General features: G+C 41.1%; 2 protein-coding genes across 2 annotated transcripts; both read right to left on the bottom strand.

Annotated features, from left to right (window-relative positions):
* Positions 1-971: 971 nt before the first annotated feature.
* LOC138875304 (uncharacterized) lies at positions 972-1460 on the bottom strand. The gene has a single exon (XM_070154127.1). It carries the CDS (start codon positions 1458-1460, stop codon positions 972-974), a length of 489 nt encoding a protein of 162 aa, XP_070010228.1.
* Positions 1461-10117: 8657 nt separating this feature from the next.
* On the bottom strand, positions 10118-10552 carry LOC138875303 (uncharacterized). The gene has a single exon (XM_070154126.1). It carries the CDS (start codon positions 10550-10552, stop codon positions 10118-10120), a length of 435 nt encoding a protein of 144 aa, XP_070010227.1.
* Positions 10553-16471: the final 5919 nt, after the last annotated feature.

The raw sequence follows: 16471 nt of genomic DNA, 5'->3' as shown, positions 1-16471 counted from the left end.
CGAAATTTCCTCGATTTGGGATTTTAAAATAAACCGGTGGCTTGGAAAACCAGAAAACATACCATCCAAAGTGGCGACTCTGAATTTAATGAATAAATAATCTCATTTCGAATAATGTCACTTAAAGTTGAAAAACTCCTTTATGCTACCTTCGGGTAGTGTAAAAAGGAGGTGTGACAGCAATACACAACAAATCCCTCTGTTCCCTCTAGTAGGGTTAATATCGGTGATGTAGTCAATCTTGATTTCAATTCGTGGAAGCTCCTTTCACAAGCATCGGGCCACTGGAACTTAACTGCTTTCTGCGTTAATTTAGTCAATGGAGAGGCAAGAGTAGAAAACCCTTCCACAAATCTCCTATAGTACCCAGCCAAACCCAAGAAACTGCGAATCTCTGTTGGAGTGGTAGGTCTAGGCCACTTCTTCAATGCTGCAATCTTTTGAGGATCAACCATAATTCCCTACCTGGAGACGACATGACCCAAAAACGCGACAGATTCAAGCCAAAATTCACATTTCTAAAATTTTGCATACAGTTGATGTTACTGAAGAGTTTGCAGTACTGCCCTGAGATGGTCAACATGGTCCTCTTGACTTCGGGAATACACAAGAATATAGTCAATGAACACTATCACAAAGGAGTCTAGAAAAGGATTGAAGAATCGATTCTTAAGATCCATAAAAGCTATCGGGGCATTTGTGAGCCCAAAAGACATCACAAGAAATTCAAAGTGCCCATATAGAGTCCTGAAAGCTGTTTTTGTAATATCCTGCTCCCTTATCTTTAATTGATGATATTCGGATCGCAAGTCAATTTTTGAGAAACACGTAGCACCTTGCAGTTGATCAAACAAGTCATCTATCCTTGGTAGAGGGTATTTATTTTTGATTCTGACTTTGTTGAGTTGCGAGTAGTCAATACACATCCATAAAGACCCATCATTCTTCCTTACAAACAAGACCGGTATGCCTCACGGTGACACACACGACCGGATGAAACCCTTTTCTAGCAAATCCTTCAATTTTCCCTTTATCTCTTTCAATTCTGCCGGTGCCATTCTGTAAGGTGGAATTGATATAGCTTGCGTGCCTGGCATCACGTCGATTCCAAAATTAATCTCCCTGTCTTGTGGGATCCCAGGGAGCTCATCTAAAAAGACATCCATAAATTCAATCACAACTAGTACGGACTCAAGGCTAGGTACCTTGACATCGGTGTCTGTAACACGGACTAAATGATAGATACTCCCCTTCTTGATCATCTTCGCGACCTTGAGGTAAGAAATAAACCGACCTTTTGGCACTACATTATCTCCCTTCCATTCAACAACGGGCTCATTAGGATATGCAACCCTGCCAGTTCTAGTCCGATAATCATGTTTGGCAAAACATGAATAAAGCCAATCCATTCCCATTATTACATCAAAATCGATCATCCCTAATTCAATAAGATCGGCCATGGTATCCCTACCACGCACTGTGACAACACAACCTCTATAGACTCGAATAGCCGTAATTGACTCACTAACCGGAGTAGACACCAAAAATGGCTCATGAAGCTAATCCAGTTTTATCCCAAATTCCATAGTAAAAAAAAGGGTAACTTAGGACAAGTTGGAACTAGGGTCAATAAGTGCATACACATCATGAGATTGGACAATCAGAATACTTGTAACAACATCTAGAGAAGCCTCTATAATCTGGCGACCACTCATCACATAGAACCGGATGGGTCCTCCTGAACTCTATGCACCACCCCTAGCTGCACCACACCCTGTGGCTACTGGGGTACCTCGAGCTGGAGAAGGGGTTGAAGATGTAGCAGCTGCTGGGCTGGCTGGTTGTGCTGTTCCCCTACCCGCTTTTCTGGCGGGACACATGACAATGCCTTTGAATATGACCCCTCATCCCACGTCCATAGCATACGGGTAACTCCAAATAACAAATTCATGAGTGCATCTTCCTGCACCTAGGGCACAGGGACCTCTGTTGCTGCTGGGACCTCTCTCTTGACCTACCCCACTGGTGGGATCCCCTGTTTCCTGTACCGGGCCTGAAATGACTCCACTACTACTGCTGATTGGGCCCTGATGGCGGTGCACTGGATGAAAACTATGCAACAGATTGGGACGGCCCTGATGATCCTCCTCCAAAAGCTGACCTCCCCCCACCTAGTGACTCTCTCATGTTGCCCGTACACCGGGACTTCTTGTTACCATCTCTCTCCATCCTGTTCTTAAGTTTACGGTTCTCTGTGGCGTGAGAAAATACTACCATCTTCCCATAATTAATGTAAGAATTCAACGCAACCATAGAAGCCTCATTAACATTCAAACGATGAAGGCCATGAACAAACCGACGCACCCTAGCCTCCATCGTGGGCAACATATGAATGGCGTATTTGGACTAGCGAGCAAACTCCATATGGTACTCCCACACACTTCTGCTTTCTTGCTTCAGATTTTCAAATTCTGTTGCACAGGCTGCCCTTGTCTTAGCAGGCAAGAAATGATTTATAAAGGCATCGGCAAACTCGCTCCAACTCACCGGAGGGATCCCTTCCTCACGGGAATCTTCCCACAACTCAAACCACGAATAGGCCACCCCTCTCAGATGGTAGACAGCCAACTCTACTCCCTAAGTCTCAGTTGCATGCATAACCCTGAGGGTCTTATGCATCTCATCAATAAAGTCCTGAGGGTCTTCTTCAGGATTGGTACCCATAAACACTAGAGGGTCTAACTGAAGAAATCTATTCACCTTGGAACTGGTGGAATCCCCTTGCTGGCTGGCAAACCTGGGTGCAACATTGGACCTCTGGGCCTGAGAGGCCACTAGCTGGGTCAACATCTGAATAGCTCCCCTAAGATCCCCATCAGAAATACCAGAATCGGGAGCTGGGCCTGGAGGCGAAACAAGAGTTTCAATGGTAGGGATAGTGGTACCCTCCACAGGTGTAGGAACTGGGGTAGTCTGCTCTGGATTAGAAGAACCAGGCAGGGTGATAGCAGGTCGACTACCCTCACCCGCAGTATCAAGCAATGAATTATCAGCAACTCCTGAGGTGGCATAGGCTTCTTGGCCAATTCTCGCTTTCTTTTTAGGTGCCTTTTACTGAAAGATAGAAGAATACACTATTTAAAGGGGGAATAGTTTCGTAACAAGTCTTGCTGCACGATCCAGAATATCAAATAAGGGTGTTGTTCCTAAATGCCCAAGTAGCCTCCAACTTATAGATGTGGTCGACTACACATCGATAAGAAGGACTCTACTATACACGGCTCCAAGACATCCTAGGACACTTTAAAACCTTAGGCTCTGATACCAAGTTTGTCACGCCCCAACCTCGGGAGGCACGACCAGCGCTCAATCGAGTGAATCAAACTGAGCAAGCCTTATCAAATACTTTCTACTTGACTGAATATGATTAGAGGAATCATGCTTTCGTTTATTTAGACAATAGGAGAAATTGGACATTCAACATTGATAGTTCATTCTATATCACAACCTTAAATCGAAGTTAAGTTTCCAAGATTCCATACATTTCAAATTTAGAGAATCAAGAGTTTAGGATTATAACATGGTTCATAGACCCATCCAATACCCATACATAACCCACGCAAACGTCTATAGAGACTCTAAGGATACAAAAGACAATTATAGCAACGCTGACAACAAGGCCCCGGCTATACCATAAAAGTGGATATCTTTAACAAAAGATGTACAACATAACCCCTTGAAGGAGAAAGAGGCTCACCAAGACTTTGAGAACGAGATACTCCGCTACGTGCGATCGGCACTATCCGCTATGGAGCCACCTACATTCATTTAAAAATGTAACGCCCCCAGCAAATGTATAACTAAACACCATCTTATTACAAAGAACTATCATACAAGAATTCAAGGAAACCACAAGAGACAATGAAAGCTCTAACCGAACACCACATCATAAAAAAAAAGGATCGTACAACTTTCTCATGATTTCCATTACTTTAGTTTGGGGCATTTCATATGATCATCATTTTTCTCAATACCACCACTATCTTGAGCGGAGTCTGATCATGACCGGATCAGCTAGGCTGCCTCATTTGAGATACATACCTTCATCACCATCTCATTTCCCTTCTCCAGAATTCAATATCAGCACATTACCACCATGTGTGCCGCATGGTGTCCGATCGCAGCCCGATCGACTGCCTTACCTAGGCGTTGTTCCTTTCTTATTAGTCATCTCATTTGAATCTTTATTTCACAAATATCATATCAATTCATTGGAGCTTAGGGCCACAATTATCACAACATTTCCACTTTCAATGTCAACCTTGCAATTTATGATCATAGGCACATATAAGAGCAATTCAAGTTGTAAGCATAGGTAAGATTTCACATAATTAGCATGAAAATCTCAGTTTTAACTTTTGACGTGAAGTCTAAGCAATTTCAGCACATGGTTCATATTCTTTGCACATCTTCATATATCTATAATAGTACTTTGCACACATTGAGGCACACCTTTCATGCATATATATACAATTTCAAAACCAATTTATGTAAAATAACAATCAATACATCACATGAATCTAGTTTTCGGTCTTACCACATTTGCACATACACATACCAATGGAGCTCAATTTCTAATAGGAAGGGTTTTTAGCCATACATACCTCAACAGAGCTTTCTTTAAATTCTTACAAAATTGCGGGACTCTTAGCAACTTCAATCTATTTTATAAAAATTACAAATTGAACCAAGAATTAGAGACATGATTTAGATTCTAGCTCATTTGAGCACATTATCAAGCACTAGGTATGCATTGTAATTATAGGACCCTTTTGTGAGAGGTTTTAATTATCTTACACCCCAATTGCTATCTTTTTAGTTCAAAACCTCCCCATACCCTATTATCTTTTATGCATGCAATAAAATCTATTTTTATACCCATGAACCCCCAAGCTAATTACTCACTCAAGTGTGAATTTCAAAACCAAAGTCTAGGGCTCAAGTTCTTACCTCTTGGGGTGAAGGTCTAGCAGCTTTACTTGATAATCTTCAAGGGTTTAGGCAAGTATTGAGTGGGAGTTGATGAAGATCACCCTCTCTCTCTAGAACTCCCTCTCCATCTCTATTTGCAGCAAAATAGCATAAAAAGGGGTCTAATAGGGTGTTTTTCATGGGATGGGGTCGGGTTTTAAAGTTAGAAAATAGGAGCCCCGATGAAATATGCGATCGTATATTGGACATCCGGCTCGCAAAAGGGACCGCAAAAATAGCCCCAAAAACTTAACCAAACTATCCGGGTATGCTACAGAATGCAGTCTGCATACCTGTTCTGCAGTCGCATAATGCACCGTAGAACTGCCTCATACAAAAATTCCAAGGGGATTATGAAATTACTATGCAACACGCATATTGATTATGCGATCGCATAATTGGCCGCATAGTTGACCTCAAATTAACCATCAAACTGTCTGACTCTACGGCGACTATGCGGTCCGCATAGCTATTATGCAATCGCATAAGGGACCGCAGAAATACACTTTTCTGGAAAACATTATTCCTTAACTTTTTTAATGCACATATTAATCTAAAGGGTCCGCACCACGGTGAGCTTGGAAGCCGCGAAGAATTTTACGAATTTCTAACACATGGTCCTAACGTGGCACTACGAGATTTTGGGCTTTTGAGTAAAAATTTTCACAAGGCCTTACATTTTGTCACTACCCTAACCGATGGTCTGCAACGTGTGCATGAGTACTACCTGTCAATCACCCCTAAGCATGCATCTAAGATATGATCCTGAATAATATCTGCTTCATTACGAAAATAACATACGTGAAGGAAACCTGCCATCAAGGCATATGTACGTATACATGCAGAATACAGTGGGCGAGCGGTAAGGCTGCTATAAACAACTATGAATCCAAAACTTAAAGATGACAAGGCCACATACAACCCAACTAGACATATTATATACAGACCTCTAATAGAAACATAATTGTACAAAGACGGGACTGAGCCACATCATACCCATATACATATATATACACAAACGTATCGTAAGATCAAAGAAGCTCCGAATTAAGTGGAGCACACCAACTCTCGCTGATCAGGGATCCTAAAAATGGGGACCATCAGCTTGCCTACATGCACCTACGGGCATGAAAAGCAGGCCCCGTGAAATAGGGCATTAGTACAAAAAATGTACGTAGTATGTAAGGCATGAAAATAGTATGTAAAAGACATAGATGAAACATGGAATAAGGAAACACATCTTTAAATCTGAATAACTTTGTAAATTTTGAAACGTTTATAACGTCCTGCACGTGCGTATAAATGTCGTGCCATGCATATGTATGAGTAAATAATAACATCAAGCCACTGAGGGCATCCCATAATATTGTCTCGGTCACTGTGGGCAACATCATCATCATATACGAACTAATCAGGTGGTGGTGCGTATATAACACAATAAACTTTTACCTTATCCCATATACATATATTTACATGTCATGCCCCAACCTCGGGAGGTGCAACCAGCGCTCAATCGAGTGACCCCAACGGAGCAATGCTTTTAAACACTTTCTACTCAACTCAATATGTTTAAGGGAACCATGTTTTCGTTTACTAAGTCAATAGGAAAGATTGTACATTCATCATACAGTTACAATTTAGAGAAACAAGAGTTTAAGATTACAACGTAGTTCATAGACCCATCCAACACCGTACATAACCCACACAAACGTCTACGGAGCCTTTAAGAATACAAAAGTCAATTATGACAACACCGGCAACAAGGCCCCGGATATACCTCAAAGTGGATTTCTATAACAAAAGATGTGCAATGTAACCCCTTGAAGGAGAAAGGGGCTCACAAAGACTATGAGAGGAGGATACTCTGCTACGCGCGATCGACACTGTCCACTATGGAGCCACCTACATTCATTTAAAAATGTAGCGCTCCCGGCAAAAAGGACGTTAGTACCATGGAATAGTACTAGTAAGTATAACTTAACACCATCATATTAGAAAGAACTATCATACAAGAACAAGGAAATCACAATAGACAATCAAAAGCTTTAATCGAGCACCACATCACCAAATAAAGAATCATATAACTTTCACATCATCTCCATAGCTATAGTTTGGGATATTTCATATTGTTCATCATTATTCACATACCACCGCTGTCCTGATCGGAGTCTGATCACGACCCGATTGACTAAGTTTCCTCATTTTAGACATAAACCTCAATCACAATCTCATTCTCCTTTTCCGGAATTTAATATCAGCATATTACCACCATGTGTGCCGTATGGTGTCCGATCACGGCCTGATCGGCTAGGCCGCCTTACCTAGACGTTGTTTCTTTCTCATTAATCATCTCATTTGAATCTTTATTTCACATATATCATATCAATTCATTGGCACTTAGGGCCACAATTATCACATCATTTCCACTTTCAATGTCAACCTTGAAATTTATGATTATATGCACATACAAAAGCAATTCAAGTTGTAAGCATAGGTAAGATTTCACTTAATCAGCATGACAATCTCAGTTTTAAATCTTGATGTGAAGTCTAGGCAATTTCAACACATAGTTCTTATTCTTTGCACATCTTTAAATATCTTGAATAGTACTTTGCACATATTGAGGCACACCTTTCATGTACATATATACAATTTCAAAACCAACTCCTGTAAAATAACAATCCATACATCAATCAAGTTTTCAGTCTTAGCACATTTGCACGTACACATACTAACAGAGCTTAATTTCTAATAGGATGGGGTTTTAGCCATACATACTTCAATAGAGCTTTCTGTAAATTCTTAAAAAAAATTGGGTCTCTTAGCAACTTCAATCTATTTTATGAAAATTACAAATCGTACTAAGAATTAGGGACATGATTAAGATTCTAGCTCATTTAAGTAGATTATCAAGCACTAAGTGTGCACTTGTGATTTTTAGGACCTTTTTGTGAGAGATTTCTATTATATTTTATGCATGAAATAAATCCATTCATATACCTATGAACCCCCAAGCTAATTACTCATTCTAGTGTGAATTTCGAAGACAAATGTTAGGGCTGAAGTTCTTACCTCTTATGGTGAAGCCTAGCAAACTTTACTTGAAAGTCTTCAAAGATTTGGCAAGGATTGAGAGTTAGTTTCTCCCTCTAGAGCTCTCTCTCTCACTCTATTTGCAGTGAAATAGCATAAAAGAGGTCTAACAGGGTATTTTTCATGGGATGGGGTCGGGTTTTAATAGTTAAAAAATAGGAGCCCCGACACAATCTGCGATCGCATAATGGACATGCGGCCGCAAATTGGACCCCAAAAATGGTCCCAAAACCTGAACAAACTGTCTGGGTATGCGATAGAAATGCAGTCTGCATACCTGTTCTGCGGTCGCATAAAGCACCACAGAACTTCTTCTCGCAAAAATTCCAAGCAGATTATGCGATGAATATGAAGCCCGCATATCTATTATGCGATTGGTTAATTGGCCACATAGTTGACCTCAAATTAACCATCAAACTGCCTGACTCTGCGGCGACTATGCGGTCTGCATATCTATTATGCGATCGCATAATGGACTGCAGAAACACAATTTTTTGGAAAACATAATTCCTTAACTTTTTAATGCACAGATCAATCCAAAGGGTCTGAACCGCGCCAGCCCTTTGTGTTACAAATTTCTAACACATATTCCTAATTTGGCATTCATCCTCGAATGAGGATCAAGGTTAATTTATTAGCAATCTTTATGAAACCTCAGCTTTTCACAACATGAAACATATCAACAGCCCCAAATTTGGCTAACTTCTTAAATTTTTCGAAAATTTCGCCAGAGTTTCCTTTGTAACTAGGCCTATCCACCTGTCAGAGAACCCCAGAAACATATCGTAATAGAATATACATGTTCCATAGACACAACACAACTAGTACAATACCAACCATGGACACATAGGCAACATATAACCAAGACAGAACAGTTTTACATAGATCAAATCAAAAGATAAGAGTTCATAGGGACCTAATGCATAAAAAGCTATTACATGGACATACAAACCTATTGGTTCCCAAGTGGCTTCCTCAACCTGCTGGTTCCGCCATAACACTTTTGCGGAGGCAATTTCCTTATTTCTCAATTTCCGAACTTGCCTGTCAAGAATGGCAACTGGAATTTCTTCATATGATAGTTCCTCATTAACCTCAATAGTTTCAACTGGCACAATAGTGGATGGATCTCCCACTACCTTCTTAGACATAGACACATGGAAGACTGGGTGTACCAATGACATCTCAGGTGGTAGCTCGAGCGTGTACGCCACCTGACCAATCCTCTGAATGATTCTGTACGGTTTGACATATATCAGACTCAATTTTCCTTTCTTTCCAAACCACATGAAACCCTTCATGGGAGAAACCTTCAAAATACCCAATCATCCTCTTTGAACTCCAAATCTCTGCGATGAACGTCCTTAATAATCTTGACTTTCTTCATACCCTGATGCATGAGGTCTGGTCCTATAAATTTTGCTTCTCCAAGCTCGAACCACCCAATGGGAGACTTACGTCTCCTACCATACAATGCCTCAAATGGTGCCATCTGGATACTAGCATGGAAGTTGTTGTGATAAGAAAATTCTATGAGTGGCAAATGGTCATCCCAGCTACCTTTAAAATCAAGAGTATATGCACGCAACATGTCCTCATGTGTCTGAATAGTCCGTTATGCTTTCCCGTCAGTTTGAGGATGAAAAACTGTGCTAAGATTTACCTGCTTACCCAAACCTTGCTAAAATTTCTTCCAAAAGTTGGATGTGTACTGATCCCCTCAATCTGAAATGATTGAGACTGGAGTGCCATGCAATTTGACTATTTCGTTGATATACAACTAAGCATACTATTCCACTGTTTCGGTAGATTTAATTGGCAAGAAGTGTGCTAATTTCGTGAGTCGATCCACGATTACCCAAATTGAGTTGAACTTGCGCGGAGTGTGCGGTAACCCTACCACAAAATCCACGTTGATCATCTCCCATTTCTATATTGGAATTTCTATGCTTTGGGCCAATCCACCGGGCCGTTGATGTTCGGCCTTCACTTGCTAACAGTTCGGACCTTTTGCCACAAAGTCCGCCACATACTTTTTCATGTAATTCCACAAATAAACTTCCTTGAGATCATGATACATTTTTGTAGAACCTGGGTGCACGGAATACCTGAAAGTGTGAGCTTCTGCCATGATCCTTTCCTGAAGACCTTCAATATCTAGAACACACAAGCGGCCTTGGTACCGTAGGGTACCATCATCCATTCCGAAGGAAGAAGCTGTGATCTTCTTCACCTCTTTCAGTTGTGCTAACAATGGATCACTGAATTGGTTCTCCTTCACCTCCGCCACAAGCGATGATTCAGCCCTATTCTGAACAATTACTCCTCTTTCATTAGAATCCACAAGGAGAACTCCCAAACTAGCCAACTGGTGAACCTCCTTGGCGAACGGCCTCTGATATGCCTCCAAATGAGCCAAACTTCCCATGGATTTTTAACTAAGAGCATCTGCCACAACATTAGCCTTTCCCGGGTGATAGAGAATATCAATGTCATAGTCCTTGAGTACCTCTAGCCATCTTCTTTGTCTCAGATTCAACTCCTTCTACTTGAAATTATATTGAAGGCTCATGTGGTCCGTAAATACATCCGCATGCACCCCATACAAATAATGTCGCCAAATCTTTAGCTCAAACACCACTGCCGCCAGCTCTAAGTCATGGGTTGGATAGTTCTTTTCATGATTCTTGAGTTGCCTAGAAGTGTAGTCTATAACCTTGCCGTATTGCATTAACACACACCCAAGCCCGATCCTCGAAGCATCACAATACACCACAAATCCCTATGTACCCTCTGGCAGGGCTAATACCGGTGTTGTAGTCAATCTTGATTTCAATTCTTGGAAACTTCTTTGACAAGCATCGGACCATTGGAATCTAGCTGCCTTTTGCGTCAATTTAGTCAATGAAGAGGCAAGAGTAGAAAACCCCTCCACAAATCTCCTGTAGTACCTAACCAAACCCTAGAAACTATGAATATCTATTGGAGTGGTAGGCCTAGGTCAATTCTTCAATACTGCAATCTTTTGAGAATCAATGTAAATTCCTTTTCCGGATACGACATGACCCAAGAACGCAACAGATTCAAGCCAAAATTCACATTTTGAAATCATTGCATACAGTTGATGTTGCTGAAGAGTTTATAGAACTGCCCTGAGATGGTCAGCATGGTCCTCCCGACTTCAGGAATACACAAGAATATCGTTTATGAACACTATCATAAAGGAGTCTACAAACGGGTTGAAGGCTCGATCACCATAAATTCAAAGTGCCCATACCAGTCCTCAAAGCTATTTTTGGAATATCCTGCTCTCTTATCTTCAATTGATGATATTAGGACCGCAAGTCAATTTTCAAGAAACACGTAGCACCTTGCAATTGATTAAACATATCATCTATCCTTGGTAGAGCATATTTATTTTTGATTGTGACTTTGTTAGGTTGCTGATAGTCAATACACATCCGTAGTGACCCATCTTTCTTCCTTACAAACAAGGCCGATGCACACCACTGTGACACACTCGGCCGGATGAAACCCTTTTCTAGCAAATCCTTCAGTTGTTCCTTTAGCTCCTTCATCTCTATCGGTGCCATTCTGTAAGGTGAAATTGATATAGGTTGCACGCGCGGCATCACATCTATCCCAAAATCAATCTCCCTGTCTGGTGGAATCCTAGGGAGCTCATCTGGAAAGACAATCGGAAATTCATTCACAACTGGTACGGACTCAAGGCTAGGTGCCTCAGCATCAATGTCCGTAACCCGAACTAAATGATAGATACACCGTTTCTTGATCATCTTTGTGGCCTTAAGGTAAGAAATAACAAACCTTTAGGCACTATATTATCTCTCTTCCATTCTACAACGGGCTCATTAGGAAACTCAAGCCTCATAGTTCTAGTCCGGTAATCAAGTTTGGCAAAATATGAATAAAGCCAATCCATTCCCATTATTACATCAAAATCGACCATCCCCAATTCAATAAGATCGGCCATAGTATCGCTACCACGCACCGTGACGACATAACCTCTATAAACACGAGCAGCCATAATAGACTCACCAACCAGAGTAGATACCGAGAATAGTTCTTGAAGCTGATCCGGTTCCATCCCAAATTCCATAGCAATAAAAGGGGTAACATAGGACAAGGTGGAACCGGGGTCAATAAGTGCATACACATCATAAAATTGGACAGTCAGAATACCTTTTAACAACATCTGGAGAAGCCTCTGTAGTCTGGTGACCACTCATAGCATAGAACCGGCTAGGTCCTCCTGAACTCTGTGCACCACCCCTAGCTGCACCATGCCCTGCGGGTGCTGGGGTACCTCGAGCTGGAAAGGGGGCTGAGGATGTAGCAGCTGCTGGACTAGATGACTATGTTGTGCCCCTACCCACTCCCTGGAGGGATACACGACAATACCTCTTAATATGACCCCTCATCCCACATCCATAGCATATGGGTAACTCCAAATAGCAAATACCTGTGTGCATCTTCCCGCACCTAGTGCACGGGGACCTCTACTACTGCCGGGACCTCTCTCCTGACCGACCCCGCAGGTGGAATCCCATGTTTCTTTGACCGAACCTGAAATGACTCCACTGCTGCTACTGGCTGAGCCTTGATAGCGGTGCACTGGGTGAAGACTATGCAACAGACTGGGACGGCCCTGGTCATCCGCCCCTGAAAGTTGATCTTCCCCCACATAGTGACTCTCCCATGTTGCCCGTAGATCAGGCCTTGCTGTTACCATGTCTCACCATTTTGTTCTTTAGTTTACGATTTTCTGTGACCTGAGCAAATGCTACCATCTTCCCATAATTCATGTCAGAATTCAATGCAGTCGTAGAGGCCTCATTAATAGTCGAAGGGTTAAGGCCTTGAACAACTAGCGCACCCTAGCCTCCATTGTGGGGAAACATGTAAATGACATACTTGTACATGCGAGCAAACTCCATGTGGTACTCCCACACACTTCTACTACCTTGCTTCAAATTTTCAAACTCTGTTGCACGGGTTGCCCTTGTCTCATCAGGCAGGAAATGATCTATAAAGGCATCGGCAAACTCGCTCCACCTCGCCGGAGGGCTCCCCTCCTTACGTGAATCTTCTCACAACTCAAACCACAAATAGGCCACCCCTTTTAGACAATAAGTAGCCAACTCTACTCCCTCTATCTCAGTTGTGCGCATAACCCAGAGGGTCTTGTGCATAACTCTTCCTCTGGATTGGCACCCGTAAACACTGGAGGGTCTAATTGAAGAAATCTATTCACCCTGGAACTGGTGGAATCCCATTGTTGGCTAGATGAATAGGGTGCAGCATTTGACCTCCATAGGTGGAACTGGGGTAGTCTACTCTAGAATAGAAGAACCAGACAGGGTAATAGTAGGGCGACTACCCTCACCCGCAGTATCAAGTAGTGATTCATCAGCCACTCCTGAGGTGGCGTTGGCTTCTTGGACAATTCTCACTTTCTTCTTAGGTGACATTTACTGAAATATAGAACAATGCACTTGTTAGAGGGGGGATAGTTTCGTAACAAGTCTTGCCGCACGATCCAGAATATCAAAGAATAGTGTTATTCCTTAATGCCCAAGTAGCCTCCAAGTTAAATATGTGGTCGAGTACACACCGATAAGAAGGACTCTACTAGACACGGCTCCGAGACATCCTAGGACACATTAAAACCTTAGGCTCTGATACCAAGTTTGTCACGCCCCAACCTCGGGAGGCGCAACCAGCGCTCAATCGAGTGACCCCAACTGAGCAAGCCTTTTTAACACTTTCTACTCAACTCAATATGATTAAGGGAACCATGCTTTCATTTACTTAGAAAATAGGAAAGATTGTACATTCATCATTGATAGATCATTTCATATCACATCTTTAAACCGCAATTGAGTTTCCTAGATTACATACAGTTACAATTTAGAGAAACAAGAGTTTAAGATTACAACCTAGTTCATAGACCCATCCAAAACCGTACATAACCCACATAAACGTCTACGGAGCCTCTAAGGATACAAAGTCAATTATGACAACGCCAACAACAAGGCCCCGGCTATACCTCAAAAGTGGATTTCTATAACAAAAGATGTGTAATATAACCCCTTGAAGGAGAAAGGGCTCACCAAGACTATGAGAGGAGGATACTCTGGTACGCATGATCGACACTGTCCGCTATAGTGCCACCTAAATTCATTTAAAAATGTAGCGCCCCCAGCAAAAGGGACGTTAGTACCATGGAATAATACTAGTATGTATAACTAAACACCATCATATTAGAAAGAACTATCATACAAGAACAAGAAAATCACAAGAGACAATCAAAAGCTTTAACCGAGCACCACATCACCAAATAATGAATCATATAACTTTCACATCATCTCCATAGCTTTAGTTTGGGACATTTCATACTATTCATCATCATTCACATACCACCGCTTTCTTGAGCGGAGTCCGATCACGGCCCGATCAGCTAGGTTGCCTCATTTTAGACATATACCTCAATCACAATTTCATTCTCCTTTTCTGGAATTCAATATCAGCATATTACCACAATGTGTGCGGCATGGTGTCAAATCATGGCCTGATCGGCTAGGCCGCCTTACCTAGGCGTTGTTCCTTTCTCATTAAGTATCTCATTTGAATATTTATTTCACATATATCATATCAATTCAGTGGCACTTAGGGCCACAATTATCACATCATTTCCACTTTCAATGTCAACATTGCAATATATGATTATAGTCACATACAAAAGCAATTCAAGTTGTAAGCATAGGTAAGATTTCACATAATTAGCATGACAATCTCAGTTTTAAATCTTGACATGAAGTCTAGTAGGGTGTTTTTAATGGGATGGGGTCGGGTTTTAACAGTTAGAAAATAGGAGCCCCGACACAATCTGCGATCGCATAATGGACATGCGGCCGCAAATTGGACCCCAAAAATGGTCCCAAAACCTGAACAAACTATCTGGGTATGCGATAGAAATGCAGTCCGCATACTTGTTCTGCGGTCGCATAATGCACCGCAAAACTTCTTCTCGCAAAATTTCCAAGGGGATTATGCAATGAATATGTGGCCCGCATATTGATTATGTGATTGGTTAATTGGCTGCATAGTTGACCTTAAATTAACCATCAAACTGCCTGACTCTGCGGCGACTATGCGGTCTGCATATCTATTATGCGACCGCATAATGGACCACAGAAATGCACTTTTCTGGAAAACATAATTCATTAACTTTTTTAATGCATAGATCAATCCAAAGGGTCTGAACCGCGCCACCCTTTGTGTTACAAATTTCTAACACATATACCTAATTTGGCACTACGAGCTTTCAAGTTTTTGAGTAGAAATTTCACGGGTCCTTACATAACATATATACGCTTATATAACGCCATCTGGTCATGGGTCAATGCACATGTATAAATAAGTGAAATGCATGAAAAATATGTAATGATCTCAATAATTCTTGCGGATAAACTTTTTCAACTGCGTAATATTTTGAGACTCATGAACAGAAAATAATATAATTTTCTTGGGGAATCAAAAATTTAGACACCCCTAATAATTCTATGAATAGAGTAATTTATGTAAAATAGGTGTTTGCTCGTTTATTCATTATAATTTGGACCATGCCAAAAGAAAGAAGAGAGGGCCTTAACATACCTGTCCCTGAAATTATTTGAACGAATCTGCTTCTGCGAAATTTACACACGAAATTTGGTGTTGAAATTTTAGACGAACTGCTTTTGTTCTTGCTTTAGAACTTTAAATGTTCTTGGTTGATTTTTGAAATCTCACTTGAAATCTTGGGAAGAATTTGGACGAAAATGTTTCTGTTTCAAGATTCTTGGCTTCAGGCCAAAGACTTGAATGATTTGGTTTCAAGTTCTTGGTTTTCAACGTTATTAAGAATTAATTTTAAGTCAAAAATATGAATTGAAGCTAATGGCTTATTGTCTTTTGGATCAGATTTTATCCAAGTCTTGTTAAGACTTATCTAAGTCATTCTAGACACCTAGGATAATAGACTTAAAGAGTCACCCCTCTAAATTAGTGGCCTTGTGCCACGTTTCTTGGGCATAATTAGTTGGATTTTGTCCGCCTATTAGTTAACTGGGTAATATTATGCTACCCGATAATTAATCAATTACCCGCATAATTTAAAAATTACCATAAATTACTTAAAATTATATTTATTTTTTTAAAATACTTTATATATACTTCCTATATATACTACCGTGGTCATATGGCACCTTGCACGATACTAGTTCATAATTATCGGGTATTATCGCTTGACCCGTATTTTATTCCAAATTGACCACTTTCAACA

This window comes from Nicotiana sylvestris, chromosome 8 (genome assembly GCF_000393655.2).
Source record: "Nicotiana sylvestris chromosome 8, ASM39365v2, whole genome shotgun sequence".
Lineage (NCBI taxonomy): Eukaryota > Viridiplantae > Streptophyta > Magnoliopsida > Solanales > Solanaceae > Nicotiana > Nicotiana sylvestris.
The sequence above is the reverse complement of the archived record's forward strand: the minus strand, read 5'-3'. Positions and strand labels throughout refer to the sequence as shown.

Coding starts and splice junctions, on each gene's coding strand:
- LOC138875303 (XM_070154126.1), bottom strand. CDS start 10,552: ATGGGAAGTTTGGCTCATTTGGAGGCATATCAGAGGCCGTTCGCCAAG.
- LOC138875304 (XM_070154127.1), bottom strand. CDS start 1,460: ATGGCCGATCTTATTGAATTAGGGATGATCGATTTTGATGTAATAATG.